Consider the following 16,595-nt stretch of genomic DNA (forward strand, 5'->3'; position numbering starts at 1 on the left):
TTCACAACTTGAAAAATCCTACCTGTTTTTGGTCCTAAACTGTTGGCAAAAAATATAGTGCAGGGTACCACAGACCTGTAGTCTCAACCTTTTGAATCAATTACACTACTACACACTTTAAACAAATTTATTTGTTGAATTCAGAAAGATACACTTGTGGATCGACCCCACAAAGATTAAAAGTGTGTGGCCTCGAGGATGCATACACCTCTGCTGCAGCAGGCACGTTAATGATCTGCACTGTAACAAAACTGGCAGTTTACCTGCCAAGAATGGAGCCATTTCACTATCTGCTACCCCCTCCCCTCATTCTCTGATTAAACGACTCTGTCGTGGATTCAGGGCAGGTTCGCTGGCTGTCTTAAGAGGACGGGCCTCAGGGTAGCACCCCTTCAGATCATTGGTACAACCTGCGCATATTTTATTCCCAACTCTATCAGAAGGCAGCGTCCCCTGACAGCTCTGACAGGTGACACATTGTACCTGCAGCCACCAATCTGCAGGCGCACGCGGCAAACCCGCCGAGCAATTTGCAAACGGAGATTACATTTTACATTGTCAGCGGGGAGCCTGGTGTGTAAAATGGAACGTACACATCTCCCTAGCATCGCTCCGCTTCTGCTGAAGATGATTATAAAAGAGGCAGGGCAGGGGCTGTGGAGCCCTTCAAAGAAGAGTATGGACTCAAAGCAAATACTGCTGCCAGCTATCAATCAAAGGCAGCCACTTTCTTCCGAAAGGCAGGGTCGTGCAGTTGTTCACCTCCACAGCAGGGGCAGCAAAGTCCGGAAGTATCGACAACGATCATTTAATTAGGTATGGAATGCTGGTACTTTCCGGACATTCCGCATAAGTGGGCATCAGAAAAGATGTGCGCCGACTGGGTAGAACACAATTGTGCCGAGATGCCTCCTCATTATACAGCCACACCTGTCCTCCGGTGTATTAGATGCGCCATCCTGGACCTCCCTGTGCAGCCGGAGAGAGGAGCCTTGTACCCTTTTTTTCTTGTGGAGACTCACAGTCTACTCGGCTTTATAATCCCACACAGTCCCGGGTGAAGCCTGAAGAGGAAAGCCACATACAATGCCACTAATTACTCTGCACTGGAATATTGTATGTAAGTGGAATGAAACGTCACATGCCAGTGGCTTTTCAGCAGTCGAAGCCATGTGATGCGCCACCTGCTGATGAAGGCAGGCTCGTGCAGTGCTAGGACCCCGCAGCAGCACTCAACTAATTATCAGAAAGGCTTGGCAACAACTACATCGTCCTCACTGTTGTCTAACACACGGAACAACACAGCCAACAAGAAAGCAAGTGTTACGTGTAGGCTGTCACCTTAGCAATAGCTAGAAGACGTCTTAAGGTATTAGCAAGTGTAATTGGCGTGCTTGTACATGAATACTTTAAAATGCACAATCATTTCCTGCTGTTGCTTAAATAGAGTAATAGAGGAAGAGAAAGATGAAAGTGTCATCCGTTCACCACAGGAAACCACACTAGTGATAACTGTTCCACACAAAGGCGTCAAGCTCGAAAACCTGAATAATCGTTTGCTAGAGCAACCTGTCCCAGCCACCAAGACCAGGTGAACTACCAGAGACACAGAAAGAGCTGAACAAGTTACCTTACATGTTAGCATTCAATTACGGACTGTGGAACAGAGACTTCCCTGGTTCAAGGAAGCAAGCTTGCCATTCTGTCTACTGCACTTTCTGCCGATGACCAACAAGACGCTAGGTCCCCAGGGCCTAATAAGGCTCTAGAAGGGGGGGTCACATGCCCCCTTCCCCTTTTTTTTTTTTTAATAAAAAGGATGATGCCAGTGGATAGGGTACCCGGGGCATGAGCAGGCATGGGGATCAGTGTCACAGCATCCCCCGCCTTTTGAAGAAAATAAAATAAAAACTGGGGGATAGGGGAGTATGGGGTCAATTAAGGCTCGGGGTGTGTACGGCCCCCCTCCCCTTTTTTATAGTAATTGGTCCTTGGGGTTGAGGTCCCTGAGGCGTATTAGGGCTCAGGGAGGAGGGGCTACATTACCCCATTTTTTTTTACCTCGAGGAACGGGGGTCTACTGGGCCCAAGAAGGCTCAACGAATGGGGTTACGTGGTCCCCTCCCCTTTTTTTATTGGCTTTGGCCCAATTGGATGGGCTCCCCAGTGCATAATAAGGTCCAGAGACGGGTGCTGCTCCGCCCCGTCCCATTCTGTATAATATTGGTCCCCTGGGTGGCTTCTGGGGGCCCAAAATGGCTCAGGAAGGAGGGCTACATGCCCCCCTGGGGGCCTTTTAAGGCTCGAGGATTTGAGCCACACAGCATCCCTCCTCTTTCTACTGGAACTGGCCCCAAGTATAGGGTCGCTGGAGCTGGACGTCCCTTCCCCTTTATATGTCTAGCCCTGGTGGATTGGGTCCTCGGAGCCCGAAGGGCAACACTATGCCACGCACGGCAAAGGCTGTGCACAGCGTGGGGTTGGCAGCCTGCTGGGGGTTTGGTCACAAGGCCTGGCGGCAGGCAAAGCCCTGTTGCCAAACCCCCTGCTGCATAGGGCCAAAGACTGCGCACAGTGTGGGGTTGGCTGCCTTGGAAGTGTCCACCCAGGTTCTAGCCAGGTCCAGCTTCCAAACCCCGTTGGTGGGCTTTACGTTTGATAAGAAAATATTGCTTTACGTTAAAAAAAAAATGTAGAAGCTCAGAGGAAAAAAACAAATATAAAGTAACATCATAGGTGAATGTCCGTGGCATTATTATTGTTTTGAACTGAAGAAAAGAAAAAAAAAAAAACACAGAAATTCACCAGTAACAGTTAACTAAACTACAACTGGCACCCCCTTCAACAGTGATGCAATATGTGAGGTCATAATCAGTGCATGGTAGGGGCACAAGTTATCATTACCTCTGCTAGCTCTAACTAGTTAATTTCTGTGATTTGTTTTTTTTTAGTTCAAAACCTTAATGTTGTCACTGTCATTTTCAACTCACTACAATATCCCTTTAACCTTTGGTTTGGTATTTATAGTCCGCTAACAGATCATTTTATGTTAAGAATGAGAGAACAAAGCATAAGGCTCAAGCAAATGCATCAGAAAGAGAAAAGAGGCTGAATGATAAAATAGGAGACACTTGAATGAAAGAAAATAGTGGCACAATATATGTACCTCGACTACAGAAATACAGATTCAGGTTTTATCTTAAGAGAACAGCAGCTCTCCAACTGTAGCAGAAGCAGAAAAGTGTTTCAATAGCCCTGAGCCATATGACACCTAGAGACATTTCTTTACCTATAGAGTGGGTCAGTTTTCATTCTAAATTGATTCAGCCGCCATCACTGGACAATATATAAATATTTCTAAATTACCACTGTAAACTCAGGATATTTTCTAAGAATTAGATTGGATGTTGGGAAATGAACTCATTTTGGATTTGAAAATTCTGCAATGTTTGTAGTTGCCGTGGTTTTTGTGTGTGCCAGAGAATATGTCAAGTAGGGAGGTGCGAATGGACAAGCAGGTGTTTATCGTGGCAACATTTGTGATTGTAGATTGCTTAACAAAACATGTATTTGGATTTATCTAGATATATACTAAATCTACTGAGTCTCACCACCAGATTCAAACAGTGAGCCCTTTTTAGCTCCCTCAGACCTGCCCTTTCTCCTCTGTTCTCGCATCAAATAGATTTGAGCCTCTATAGCCACCTGGGATACACCCGAGGCTCTATTCTGGTCTTAAAAACACCTGAGCCTCCACTATTTGATCACATGCATCTGGGCCTGACCTCAGTTACGCTGGAGCCCCTATCATAAGATCAGTTAATTCAGAGCCTCTATTTTCATATCGCACACACACATCTGAGCCTCTGTTTCATGACCCATCTGAGCCTCTTCTCTCATCACAACACTGTAGTTTCTACTTTCTCATCGTATATATCGGAGTTTCTGTTCTCTCTTCCAATATTCTGAATTACCAGTCCCTTCAGATCTATTCGAGCATATTTTCTCACCTGAAAGATGTCAGAGCCACTATTCTCACCTCACAAACCTGAGCCTTCATTGTCTGCCTATACGTACCTGGTCTTTCCGCAGATCCATTGTATTCGCTAATATTAGAGCACACACCAGCCCCTTTTGTGTTTGCAGAGAAGTGACTGTATTCGAAAGAGATCTCTCCTCCTCCTCCAACCCTTCTACATTGCCCCCAGCATAGCTCCTGTCAGGTTGGTGTCAACTTGTTGGGTCAGAGAGAGGTTGTTGGTGTATGGTGGTCGGCAGAAGGTCAGAAGTAGACAGGTGAGGAAGGGAGGAGTGGATTTTGTGTTAAAAATGCTTCTTACGGCATATAATTAAAATGATTAAAAGCTGTTTAAACTGAACCACTGGAGCAGGGCACCCTGCCAGCAGCGGTTGGTATGTAGGCAGAGTCGAGGGCCGGGCAAATATTGTGTTGGTGCATGCATGTATGCATGCAATGTGAGTGTTGTGTGTAAATAAACCCTTACCTTGCTCGCTGCGCGACATCTGACGTCCTCCTCGCTCTGGTCTCCTCGAGCTCCAGCAAATTCACGTAACCAATCCTGGCGCTGCTTTCATGCTGATAACCAGCATGAAAGAAGCATCAGGAGAGGAGGGAGCAGCCACTCTCAGTACTGTTAAGAGCACTGGAGGCCTGTGCTGTCTCTCCCTGAGCTGTCTTAAGACAGCTGGGTTAGGGAAGTTTAAAGTGTGCTTGTCTGGCTGGCTGTCGCAAGAGAGGCGACCAAAAGGAAAACAAAACAAGTGCACAGCTCATTGCTGCCAATCAGCAGCAATGGCCCCACCCTGAAACTGGGATCAGGATGGGAGGATGAAAATGAAATGGTAATAAATTAACTTTATTACCATTTTATTTTTCATTCCCCAGAGGGCATTTTAGGCAGAGGGGCGCCCGAAAGGAGGAACCAACGTTGCAGCCTGCTGCGGTTTGCATGACCTTAATGTAGACAGCGCTGTGCACCCCACTGAAGGTTGGTTCCATGAGCAATGACGCAGCTCACGTGTAGCAAAAGCTGCCCCCGACAGGACCTTCGATTTTCTTATGTATATACCGGAGCCTCTATTCTTTCAGAACTTCTACATACCCGGTCTCTCGTCAGATACATGCAAGTCTCTATTCTCTCCTCATACAACTGAGTCTCTATTCTCTTCTGTGAAATATAGGTTTCCGTTTTCTCCTCAGATAGATCTGAGCACTTGTGCCCTCAGACACACAAAATGAGCTTCTGCTCTCTTCCGGGATACTTTTGAGTGTGGTACTTCTCATGGTGATACATACTTTAGGACTCTGTCTGTTCTATGGGAATACAGAGCAGACTCCGCTCCAATGGTGGCCCGCCATCCACCAGCTCTAGCCTGATTAGATCCTTTGATTGAAACTTCAGGGTCAACACTCGGTAGGTCTAGAGACAGACATTGTCTCACAGACCCAATCACAAAGAGGGAGGAGGGGATAAAGGCACAGACTGCACACTGCGCCGGTCAGCACCACTCGCCTTGCCAAAGAGGGGTGCATACAGGTCACATTATTAACAAACGGCAGTAAGCACTTACCTGGCTGGTCGGGTCAGTCTTTAAAAATTCATCTGAAATGCATGCCGCAGTTAAAGGCGTGCAGAAATGTAATGTACTGGCAACTCCAAGGCATTTCACATTTACCCCTACCTTGAGAAAAACAGTCAACTGCTCACAGCTCAAAAAAGAGATACAGATGACACCTGCAGACGTACCAGGGGTCGTGAGTTGGTGAAAGGTAAAAACACAAACTATTAGTAATGCCAGGATCCCCAGCAACATCCCAAGACAAAATCAATGTCACACTGCTCTTGGCGCAGGTACCCTAAAGTACACTGATTTCAGAACAGCAGTTGGTGATCTGCCTTTCTCTTTCACTAAAATTGAGTGAAAGAAAAATCTAAAATAGACCTGAAAAAAAAAAACAGCCAGTCACAGGATAGGATTGTGTGTGTCTGAGGGCACAACGGGATAGCCCTCCTTTTGCAGGTACTGCTCTAAAAGGGTGATTTTCCTCAATTCCAGACTTCAGCAATGTTCCCAAATCAGCTTTCAGGGGCCCTGGCTTCTACAGATTTGCAGAACTCTGTTCATTATGCTTCAAGACCAGTCCTTCAACTCTGTGGCATCAGCGGAAATATCAGGAACTCAATAAGTATGTCATGGAGTATTCCCAAAAATATTTCCTGGCAATGCCGTCCTGCTCTGTCCCCGCATTGTGACAACTGTAACTGGGCCTTAGCTGTATACAATACGTGGACAACAATGTAATCATGATTATGACAGAACTCACCAGTATATGACACTTGGGTTTTCTTTTGAAACATGTACGTTGGCATAATGCAGTTTTCTATAACCAATTTAGACAAAGGGCCTTTACCGAAGAAAATTGTTTGGATGGGGGAGGAAATCCAGCCCCTCTGCCAAAGCCTCCAAAGCTAAGAGGGAAAACTGGGTAGCCAGGAGTGCATACAGCCCTGACCACGCGCTACTGGAATAAATGAACAAAGCAGTACTCGCCAACATTTAGCATCTCTCTATGAAGTTACAGCACTCATGCAGTCGCAGACTTGCTAAGTCACTACGCGCAGTTTCCCCCATCCCAACACATGCACATTGCCCATTGTCCACCAAGGCCCTCAAGACTGAGCACTTCACAGAAGCGAGCGCCTGGTACCAAAAATGCATGTTGTTTCACTTTTCACCCTGGCATTCTTTACGCTCAACACCCCCAGTGTAACTGCATCTACTTAATCCACTTGGATTCCTTGTCTTAGGTGAGGGAAGATTGTGCCACTAGAGAAACATGCACATGCATTTGAGTGCTTCACACACATGCCAAGACTGGGCAGGCGCTCGTCAAGCAACAACTAATGGGACAGATAAAATCCTGGGATACTCTCAGCGCAATTGAACAAGGCAAGACCGGTGGAGAGCATGGCAAGAAGTCTTCAAAAAGGTGGCTATTACTAGTAGGTTGTCTGGAGAGGGAGTGTGGTAAAAACCAGTAGGAAGTGATCCTTCGTCACTGACTGCTTCAAATTAGGGTAATTTCTCGCTAATCTCAGTTTCCAAGGAAAGAGCTGTATGGATGAAATTTTAACAGGAAGATCCAGATTACAAACAACATGGAAGACTTAACCAATTGCTTCAGATGCATGGAGAACATGGATAGGTGGTCTCTGGCCCGGAATTTTTTGACTACAGAGGAGGAACCAGCTTGAGGAGAGCTCAGGGGTATCATAAGATCATCATCAGTTGCACGCATTCCAGCTTTGATTACAAAAAAAAAGCCATCCAACCGTGATGAGGAACTCTTCTGCTGGTACACCCTTGATGGGTGTGCCAGCAGAAGGAACCATCGCTAGGAACCATCACTAGGAACCATCGCTTTCAGACTACAAAATTCACAACCCATCAAAGCACTATATAGTTTGAGTGCTTTGAATGGCCAGACATTTGTAAGGTAGGACTGGTTTAGTAACAGTGAGGATGCTTGTTTCCTTCACTTTTCACATATTTCAAGGACTGGAGTTTATGAATGCTTCCAGGACCCTTTTCGAAGAGATGGTAAAAGTGACCTTGTAAATCCTCTGAGATTTGATGCTACGGAAGGATCAGCCCATTTAGAAGACTGCATGCCTAGAAGACCTCTTGCACGCTGTCTACACGGGCGTGCCTTGTTCAGTAGCAGAGGCGAGAAGGTAAATAAACAGGAACGTGGTACCAACCGTGAACTGCTGGCTCTGTCGTCGCAGTGGAGTCTACACACAGGCACAGAGGAGTGGAGGAAGGGAGGAAACAGGAGGAACAGCATGCAAAAAAGGGAACATGGAAAAAATGGAAACAGATAATATAATGAGCAAGCTTTTCAGAGAACATTGCGTGACAAGCAATCATAAATGGAAGGCACAAAGCATCTGAGAGTGAGTTGCATTGCGAAAAAAGGCATGCCCCAAGCCAACATCTGTGAGAGCAGATGTAGCAGACAAGGATAGGCTGCTATCCTGCCACTCAAACGGTGTATCAGGGACACTTATCACCGTGTGAAGGGTAACAAACCGAGGGGGAGAACTGCTGTGCTCAATTTGCCTAGGTCAGGATGTCCATGTCCGATTTTCATAATTACCATTAAGTGAATGAGCCCTATCTCCAGCATAACTGGCAAGGATCTGTCCCTCCAGGGCCTTTGTCAGATACTCCTATACTAGGTAGTAATGCAGCTTAATGCCAAGAGAAGCAGGGTGAAGGACTTCAGTCTTTGTAAGGGGATCGGTCTTACGAATCTGGGTCTTTGATTTTGTTCAAGCTAAATTATCTCACATGCAAATTACAGTTAGACTTTCCCCTAATCCTTCATATTTAATAAAGCATCCTGTTTTAGGCAAGAGACCCCACATTATACCCACTGACAAAACCTTTCCTGGGTAACTCTGAAGGCAATGAATCTGTTTTCTGAGCAGGACTTCGAACGTCCGCCAAAAAGAACAGGTTTTGTTAATGGCTTGGAGAATCATTGCATTTGCTGAGATGATGCAAGTAGGTAGCAAATGTAATTAAATCCCATTGTTGCTGCACTTCCAGTGTAACCTAGGGCTGTAATATTTAGTGAAGAACAATCTAACACGCCTATTCTGGTTAGGGTGGTAAGTCATATTTCCTTTTACAGGCCAAGAACTAGATTTTCCTCAATACTAAAAACTAAACAAAAATCTTGACCACAGCTAAATCTCTGCCTAATGCATTCTGCAAATTATTTTCCATGATGCTTGCGCAAATCTGTATAATGTCCTTTCTTCATTGCAGTCGGATTCAGAAGGCCCTACCTGTGGGAGGGTCAAATACTTTGCTTTCAAAGAGTGGAGGTTTTGACTAAGACAGATTTCTTCGGGACCAAGGGTAAGCACATCGAATATGTCACTTACATTCCCTATCTTGAAATTTTGTTTGATCCCAAAAGATCCTGGCTACCATGTATAGAGAACCGTTGTTTGTGCTTTACCCATTCTGTGGGGGTCTTATTTGCTTTCACGAAACAATTAGGTGGCAGGCCAATTAAACCTCTCAGTGGTTTACATGCAGAAGTGCTTACTTGTTTTATCATAGGGCTCTGGAATAGGGGGTCCTGGGACGCCACTAAGGCTGAGGTGGAGGAAAATCGATTCTGCCAGCATCTGCTTGGTCTCCCCCACCCCCTTCGACACCACACCTCTTTTTACACGAGGAATGAGGGTTAAACTACGTATCTGACTCGATTAATGTGACACCTTTACTGTTCTGGGTCTCTATCTGGTCTAACAGAAATACAACCCTTAAATGAGAGATCATCTCAGTCTGCGTGAACTGTGAGAAGGACATTTCTATTCCCTGGTTAAATTAGGTACAATCTATTTCTGCAGCCACAGGTTGACAGTAACGGTTTACATGCCCCATTCTTTGACCAAAACGGACATTCCCAGCATCAAAATGTTTTTCATAAAACACGGGGTGGCATCAAGGGAAGTACCGCAATTCAGGAAACCTTTACTGCTGGACTATGTCATGGTCCAAATATCACATCACCTTGAACCATGTATGACATGGGTTACAGGGCCTTAGGAAAGAGCTCTTCTAGGCACATTTTGGCTAGGAACTATTATATCTCTGCTCAGTTTTTCCTCACCCCAGTATGATAAAGCATCAATTTTAATGTGTCCCCATGACGAGTCCTCAATACAAACTTTGGATAATTTTGTCTTTTTACTAAATATTACAAAGTCCAAACTAGTTTCTGAAAACCTGTTCTTAAGTTATATAGGTTTCGTTAGTACAGGCCAAGCTCTTTATTTCCTGCATTTGCTTGTGAATCCCTAGGTCTGCTTTCATGTTGGATGCTGTTTTAAGTCAGCTGTACGTAAATAAAATGTAATGACCGTTTGATATCTGCCCCTTTTTTGTTGAGCATATTTATTGTATTTATGTTTTTATTTATCTGTCATTTGGATGTTTTTGCTGCTTTTATGTTTTTTTCCAAAATAACCAAATAAAGTATTCTGAACTAAGACATTTCTAAAAGTCACATAAGGCTTTGTGAACAAATTAATATTTTTTTAGAAACATTTTCTCGTTTCATAGGTTATATAAGAACTTTCAGTGTGTGGAGATAAAAGTGAAGGATGTGGAGTGGATACATTTCTGAAAATTAACAAATCCCACTTCAGTTACGTATGGGAGGTGGCATTCATATCTTCCTCGCGGATCTTATTACCACCCTTCCAACTCAAACGCTTGAATCTACTCTGTACTTAATACTTCCTCACGGGGTGCAATTGCATATCGCCACCCTGGATACCCATAATCCCTGCATGGACCACAAATACATACAACACTAGTGATGGTGTCATCAAGAAAACATGGTGGGTGCCATGGAGAAAAAGAAAATAAATCACACTGCCCTTCAAATACAGTCCCATAAATCGATAATTAACCTAGGATTTTTAATTTCTTGGCATCAGAGATTAAATATGTTAACCCCCCCCCCCCCCCCCCAAGTCACTGTAACAATTTCATAACCTACAATTTCAGAAGTAGGAATATTGGCCTGAAAGTCTCCCCCTCGGATTGGATGATATCTCCACAAGCTTCAGAAAGTGTCAACACCGCATTCTGCATATACATTGCTCACCACTGTCCGTTTTATCAGCCCCACAAACCCACAAAATTTATGGACATGTGGCCAATGGGAAGGATGGGGAGTTAGACCACTAACAAAAAACTGTGTTACTGCAAATTAGGATGACAATTCACAACATAGCAGAAGACGCACATTACTGTATACAATTCAAAGCTTACATGCCACAAAAAAGCAAAACAATTCAAAACAAAAGCATTTGTTTACTTAGTATGTGAAGCTAGTGCATGTTATTTACACCTCAACTCTTCCCCCATAAATCCCAGCATTCCTAAACAGACGGATCTGAGGAGGAACTGGGGGACGAAACACAGAACATAACGGGTCATCATTTTGAATGGGAACCAAAGGGTCACACCTCCCAAAACCAAAATCAGCTGTGATGTCATCAACCTGTAAGAATTATTTGTGAAACAGGAAGGAGCCGAATAGGCTCACGTTGAAACAAAAGAAAAAGCAGTGGACACCGATTATCAACACGTCACATCGGTTCACAATGTTCTCCTTGGGTTCTGGAGCACAAGGGCAAATCCTACTTGCTTCTAAAGACAAATTGCCTCTTCAGCCCAAGTTTTTATACGTCATTGGTGACAAAAGCAGTAAACACCATTAGTGTGACACAAGTGTCATAAGAAGTTTGTGCTTCTGCATCACCACTAGCTACTTTGCAAAGGAAGTCCAAATACTGCACCACAGAGCAAGACTTGTTACCAGGCCAAATCATGTGTCGGAACAGATGGAACAAACAGGAGGATGCCAAATAACAACCATAGTCTGGAACACGAAAACACTGCTTGGTTCTGCGATGGAAGAACTTATGACATGTGCCATGGACCATACGTGCCTAGGTTTACAATAATTCTGCGGAATGCAGTGAACTATGGAAATTGTGATTTCAAAGTAACAATGTAGTAATAATTCAAGTTATCAGTGGAACCTAATAGGAATTATTGCCATTTCTGTATGATCAAAGGCTGTGGATGTGCAAAAGCCTTCCTCCCTGCAAAGACGGGTGTTCAAGCTTAAAGTTGCAAGCACACAGCACTTACCGTCACATTACCTCCATGAGGAACACCATCCAATGGAAAACACATGAAAACTGCCGGCTCCTCAGTGAATCATAACAAATAACATGGATGGATTACACAGAAAGGGCTCTTCACCCACCAAAGTGAGCAGAAAGCAACGACTAACTAGGCAGCTTACTTATACAAAAATAATGACAGGGAGTGGAAAAAGTAAGCCTGGAATAACACTTACTGTGCAGTTTAAAGTAGGGGTCCTACTCATTGAGAGCAGAGGTGCGTGGAAAGAAAGATCTTGGACTAACAGGACTCCTAAGTTAAGGTAAGGAAGGCAGGAACGATAGTTGCTTAGCTTCATTAAGTGGACATAATGTAAACATTGGACGATCTTCAGAGAATTTGCATTAATAAAAATACTAGCTGTTGCCTACTAGATACACCTATGATTTATATCGGTATTGTTCTACTCAAACTTACTTCTACACTTTCTTGCACCAATGGCATTTGGATAAAATATGTTAATGACGGCTTAGAGAAGTCTGCGGTTATACTGCACTCAGATACTCAGAATGTCCCCAGGTCCTTCGGTCTCTTTTTAGATGCCAGTCATGCATGGTCTCCTCAGCATGCAGAGGAACCTCATGTGCACTGGGGTCAAGGGATGCATACAAAGCAGTTAGACTCGGGGACTAACAGTAGTCTTCTCAACAAGCCAAGCAGCATGGACACGCTGCTCAATGTAATCCTTTCAGTTCATTTCTCCCCCCAAAGTCAATATTGTAAAAGGCAGGTAGGAGCTCTGATGACTGATTCACTGAGGCTTCTTCAAGTGCGGTCACAACAGCTCATAAATATGCAAGTACATGCACAGGAGCATTGCCTCAAAGTGTGCAGGAAGAAAGGGACTGCACAACCTTTCACAGTAAAGCTGGTTGAATACACTGTTCCCTAATACCATTCAAGCCATGTTGTTACCTCTTAATTCACGTGATGCCTCTTATGGCCTCAACCACGACTGGCTCTTTTAATTTCCTTTACTGTGATCTATTCACCCAGGGCCACCAGTAGGTGTATGGTCCACAAACCATAGGTGGCTTTAGTATCTCAGATGGTTCGAGATGAAGGACACCAAACCCAAATATCTTCATTTGAATTCTACTCCTGTCTGCAGAAACCTGAAATGTGGCCACCCCAATCTTCTTCGAAGTGGTGGTGCACAATGAAAAAGACTAGTCAGATCGGAGTGCTTAATGACTGTGAAATCTGAAAGAATTCCAAGACAGGCGTACCTTTTTGGCGGATAATGTTCGTCCAAATCCAATTGTTATCCCATGTTTTACCTAGATAATGTCATGCTTGTTCGTGCAATGAGATGGCACGTTTACACCTTGTGAGCACAATGAACGCAGGCCTGCCCCCAGGTTGCAGACAGTTTAGCCTGCCACCTAACATTTGTGTCTAAGACATCAACTGCGGTTTTTCCACAAAAATGTGTACTGCATGTTATTCTTGAAGTAAAGACTCCGAGTCTGGCAAATGTCTGCACAACTCTGCTCCTGACTCAGAGGCGATAAACATGTTTGAAACTTCAGATCTTTATTATTCCAATGTCCTGAACATTTTGTCAAAGTTATGGAGTGATTTTGTTTGTGAAGTCAAAGTATAGTCTGACATACGTAGCACCTGGTGTTGGCAAAGCCTTATGTATGTAATGTTTGAGACACACCTAAGGAAATACATCTGTTTTTCACTCATCCTTGAATTTAAGACTCAGAAAATCATGGAAGATTACTCAATGTGCCTGATTCAAGAAGTAATGGTTCACTATTTAGTGACAGCTCTGCTTCTGTTCGAGGCATGGGAAGGGACTGGTTTAGGGTTGTAGCCTATCTCCACTGTATTGAAAGACCAGTGAAAGCTTGCAGCAGATTATATTGTCCTTAAAAGACACTTCTATCATGATCATTGTTTGGCACCACAAGAAGCAAGCTTTCTTTCTAAAAAAAACTAAAAAAAATAACATAGGGCCTGATTTATAACTCTGCAGACAGGTTGCTCCGTTATACCAGTGATGGAAATCCTGTCTGCCAAAATCTTAGTCCCATTCTATCCTTTGTGGTTTAGATTTTGGTGGCTGGGATATACGCCACCACTGTCATGGAGTAACCCGTCCGCCAAACTCTAAATCAGGCCCTTAGTATGGTGTTCAGACAATAGTATAGAAAACAATTAACTTAAAAAGTATGTGCATCTTTCAACCAAAAATTGTAATTGTATTTATATACTGCTTACTGACCCTGATAAGGTGTTGACGCATTTTTTGGAGTGTAGCATGCTACTGCGGAACCCACAAAGTATTTGTGGTGGAATAGTAAAGAGAAATAGGATTTGTTAATTTGAGAAGTGGACATGCAAGTCAGTTAGTTGTACTGAACAGGCTCATGGAGGGATGGAGAAGAGTCTAGAGAGGGATTAGGGAGCTCATAATAGTAAAATGAGGTTTGGGATGAGTCAAAGGAGGGATACGTGAGGTGATAATCTAGAAAATTATTTGGGAAATCATAGTAGTAAAAGAGGTTTGGGGTAAACGAAGGAGAGATAGAGGAGGGAAGAGGCTAAAAGGGGTAATCTTGGAGATCATAGTAGCAGAATAAGATTTGGGCCAAGTCAAAGAGTGGAAGTAGAGGATATATTGTGACAAGTTTAGGATGAGGCAGAGTAGTGCATTGGAGACAGTCAAAGGTTTTTTTCTTGTTCTACAGTAGGAGTAAAGTAATAACTATATAGATAAATACATAGACAGGGTATACATGTATAAGGAAGATAATATATCAAGATTTGAAATCAATCAAATTAAAAAGTTAAAATCAATATAATTAGATAAAAAGCCTTTAACCTCAGAATCTTACTGTGCTTTGAGAGTGATTCATTCTTCATATAAGTCACAAGTCTAAGAACCCTGCTTTGTTAATACGGTTACCCCACAGTGGACAGTGAGTGATTATGGCACTTTCCCCATTGAGGACTTGATTGGCTGTTCTTTCTCTCAATAATTGTTCACAATAATTGTTCCCTACCACAGAAAGCTTTGAGGTGGTGGTCTTCACTTATTTATGTTTTTTCTGTACACAAGAAAAGCTCTGAGCTGTGCTTATTTCTGAAAGATCTAAAAGAGAAAGACTATATTATATATATATATGTGTATAAATAAATACTCTCGTAATAGGTGTCATTTTCACACATTAAAGTTTTGAGGTGGTTGCGATATCCAGGTTTTCATTGCATGGATGAAAGGAAGGTTTGAGTGTTCCACTGTCATGCCATGTGTGAGGTTTTCACAGTTACCCTTCTCCAGGTAGGGCCAGTCCCTACACTGGATAATCACGTTGTGTTTCGCTTCTGTTAGATAAGGCAGAGCCTTACACAGGAAAGGTTCAACTGATAGTCTTCTCCAGGTAATACATGGTTTTCATAAAGATTTAGGCTTGTTTGCTGTACTGCCATACCAGGGTGGCAGGGATAAAATGTTTGCCTTCTCTAAATGGTGCTATTTTTATATGGGAGATGGAAGGGGAGATCACTGTTCTAGGTTAGGAACACAAAGGTCCTAAAGTTTTTATGTGAACAATAAAACCAGGAAAAATATGTGGTACTAAACAAGTCCCTACTTTTAACAACCTGAGCATTATCATCCAAAATTGATTAGATTATAAGAACACATACTTCAATTTCCATTCTGCTGTGATTATCAGCCAGTCAACAGTAGTTGTGGGGTTTTGTAGGACAAGGGATTTGTGCACGATTCCTACGAGTTTGGAGTGAGGGTTTTCATGCAGGGGTTCCCGTCTCCCAGATGTAGAAAACACTAAACCTGAATGGGCTTACAGCAACATTCTTTAATCAGCCGTTTCCCTATCTACTCAAGAGAGCTGAAGTGATGACATGGACACCGGCACCAAGCACAGATGCATAGCAAGGAGGGGACAGGGCAAGTCCAATACGACTAAGCAAGCTTTTGCAAAGCGAAAAGGGCTTGGGTTTTATACGTAGCTGAAAAGACTAATGGCCAGTGTTTCCACAGGGTCAAGTATAAACTCTTAAAATGGTGTGTCGTCACGACACAACAAACAGCAAGCCCATGGAAGAGATCTGCTTTTATTCAGCCTTAAACAAGTCACTGCCTTGACTTCAAGGGGTAATGAGCTAAACACCACACAAGAAGAGAATGATGAATAAGGCACAGGAATGCGATACGCTCACTCACAAATAATTTTAAGATGTCAATGAAGTCGTTTTGTGGGCAAACTGGTTACCAGTTTAGATTAGTGCTTGAGAGCATAGTACGTTAACATATTCCAATCAATATATATATACATATATATATATATATATATATATGGAAAATGTCACTTACCCAGTGTACATCTGTTTGTGGCATGAGACGCTGCAGATTCACATGCTGTGCATATCCCGCCGTCTAGTGTTGGGCTCGGAGTGTTACAAGTTGTTTTTCTTCGAAGAAGTCTTTTCGAGTCACGAGATCGAGGGACTCCTCCCATTTCGGCTCCATTGCGCATGGGCGTCGACTCCATCTTAGATTGTTTTCCACGCAGAGGGTGAGGTAGGAGTTGTGTATATAGTAATAATGCCCATGCAATGGAGTAAGTATGCATGTACATAATGTGACTAAAAGTATTATATTTACAAATGTATTTAATTTTAATAAACTTACACCGGCTACAGGCTCCCGGGGAGGTGGGAGGGCGCATGTGAATCTGCGTCTCATGCCACGAACAGATGTACACTGGGTAAGTGACATTTTCCGTTCTATGGCATGTGTAGCTGCA

The 16,595-nt window shown here is 43.4% G+C and overlaps 1 protein-coding gene across 8 annotated transcripts in view; it reads right to left on the bottom strand.

Moving 5' to 3' along the window:
* Positions 1-16,595, bottom strand: part of CADM1 (cell adhesion molecule 1) — a 572,409-nt gene that overhangs the window by 30,629 nt on the left and 525,185 nt on the right. For 4 of the 8 annotated variants that reach the window (XM_069224944.1, XM_069224940.1, XM_069224946.1 and 1 more), the window contains one exon: positions 7,785-7,817. The exons of the other annotated variants lie outside the window; for them this stretch is intronic. In XM_069224944.1, coding sequence (XP_069081045.1) covers positions 7,785-7,817 — 33 coding nt within the window. The remainder of the gene's footprint in view (positions 1-7,784; positions 7,818-16,595) is intronic. 8 annotated transcript variants of the gene reach the window in all.

This window comes from Pleurodeles waltl, chromosome 3_1 (assembly GCF_031143425.1).
Source record: "Pleurodeles waltl isolate 20211129_DDA chromosome 3_1, aPleWal1.hap1.20221129, whole genome shotgun sequence".
Taxonomy (NCBI): domain Eukaryota; kingdom Metazoa; phylum Chordata; class Amphibia; order Caudata; family Salamandridae; genus Pleurodeles; species Pleurodeles waltl.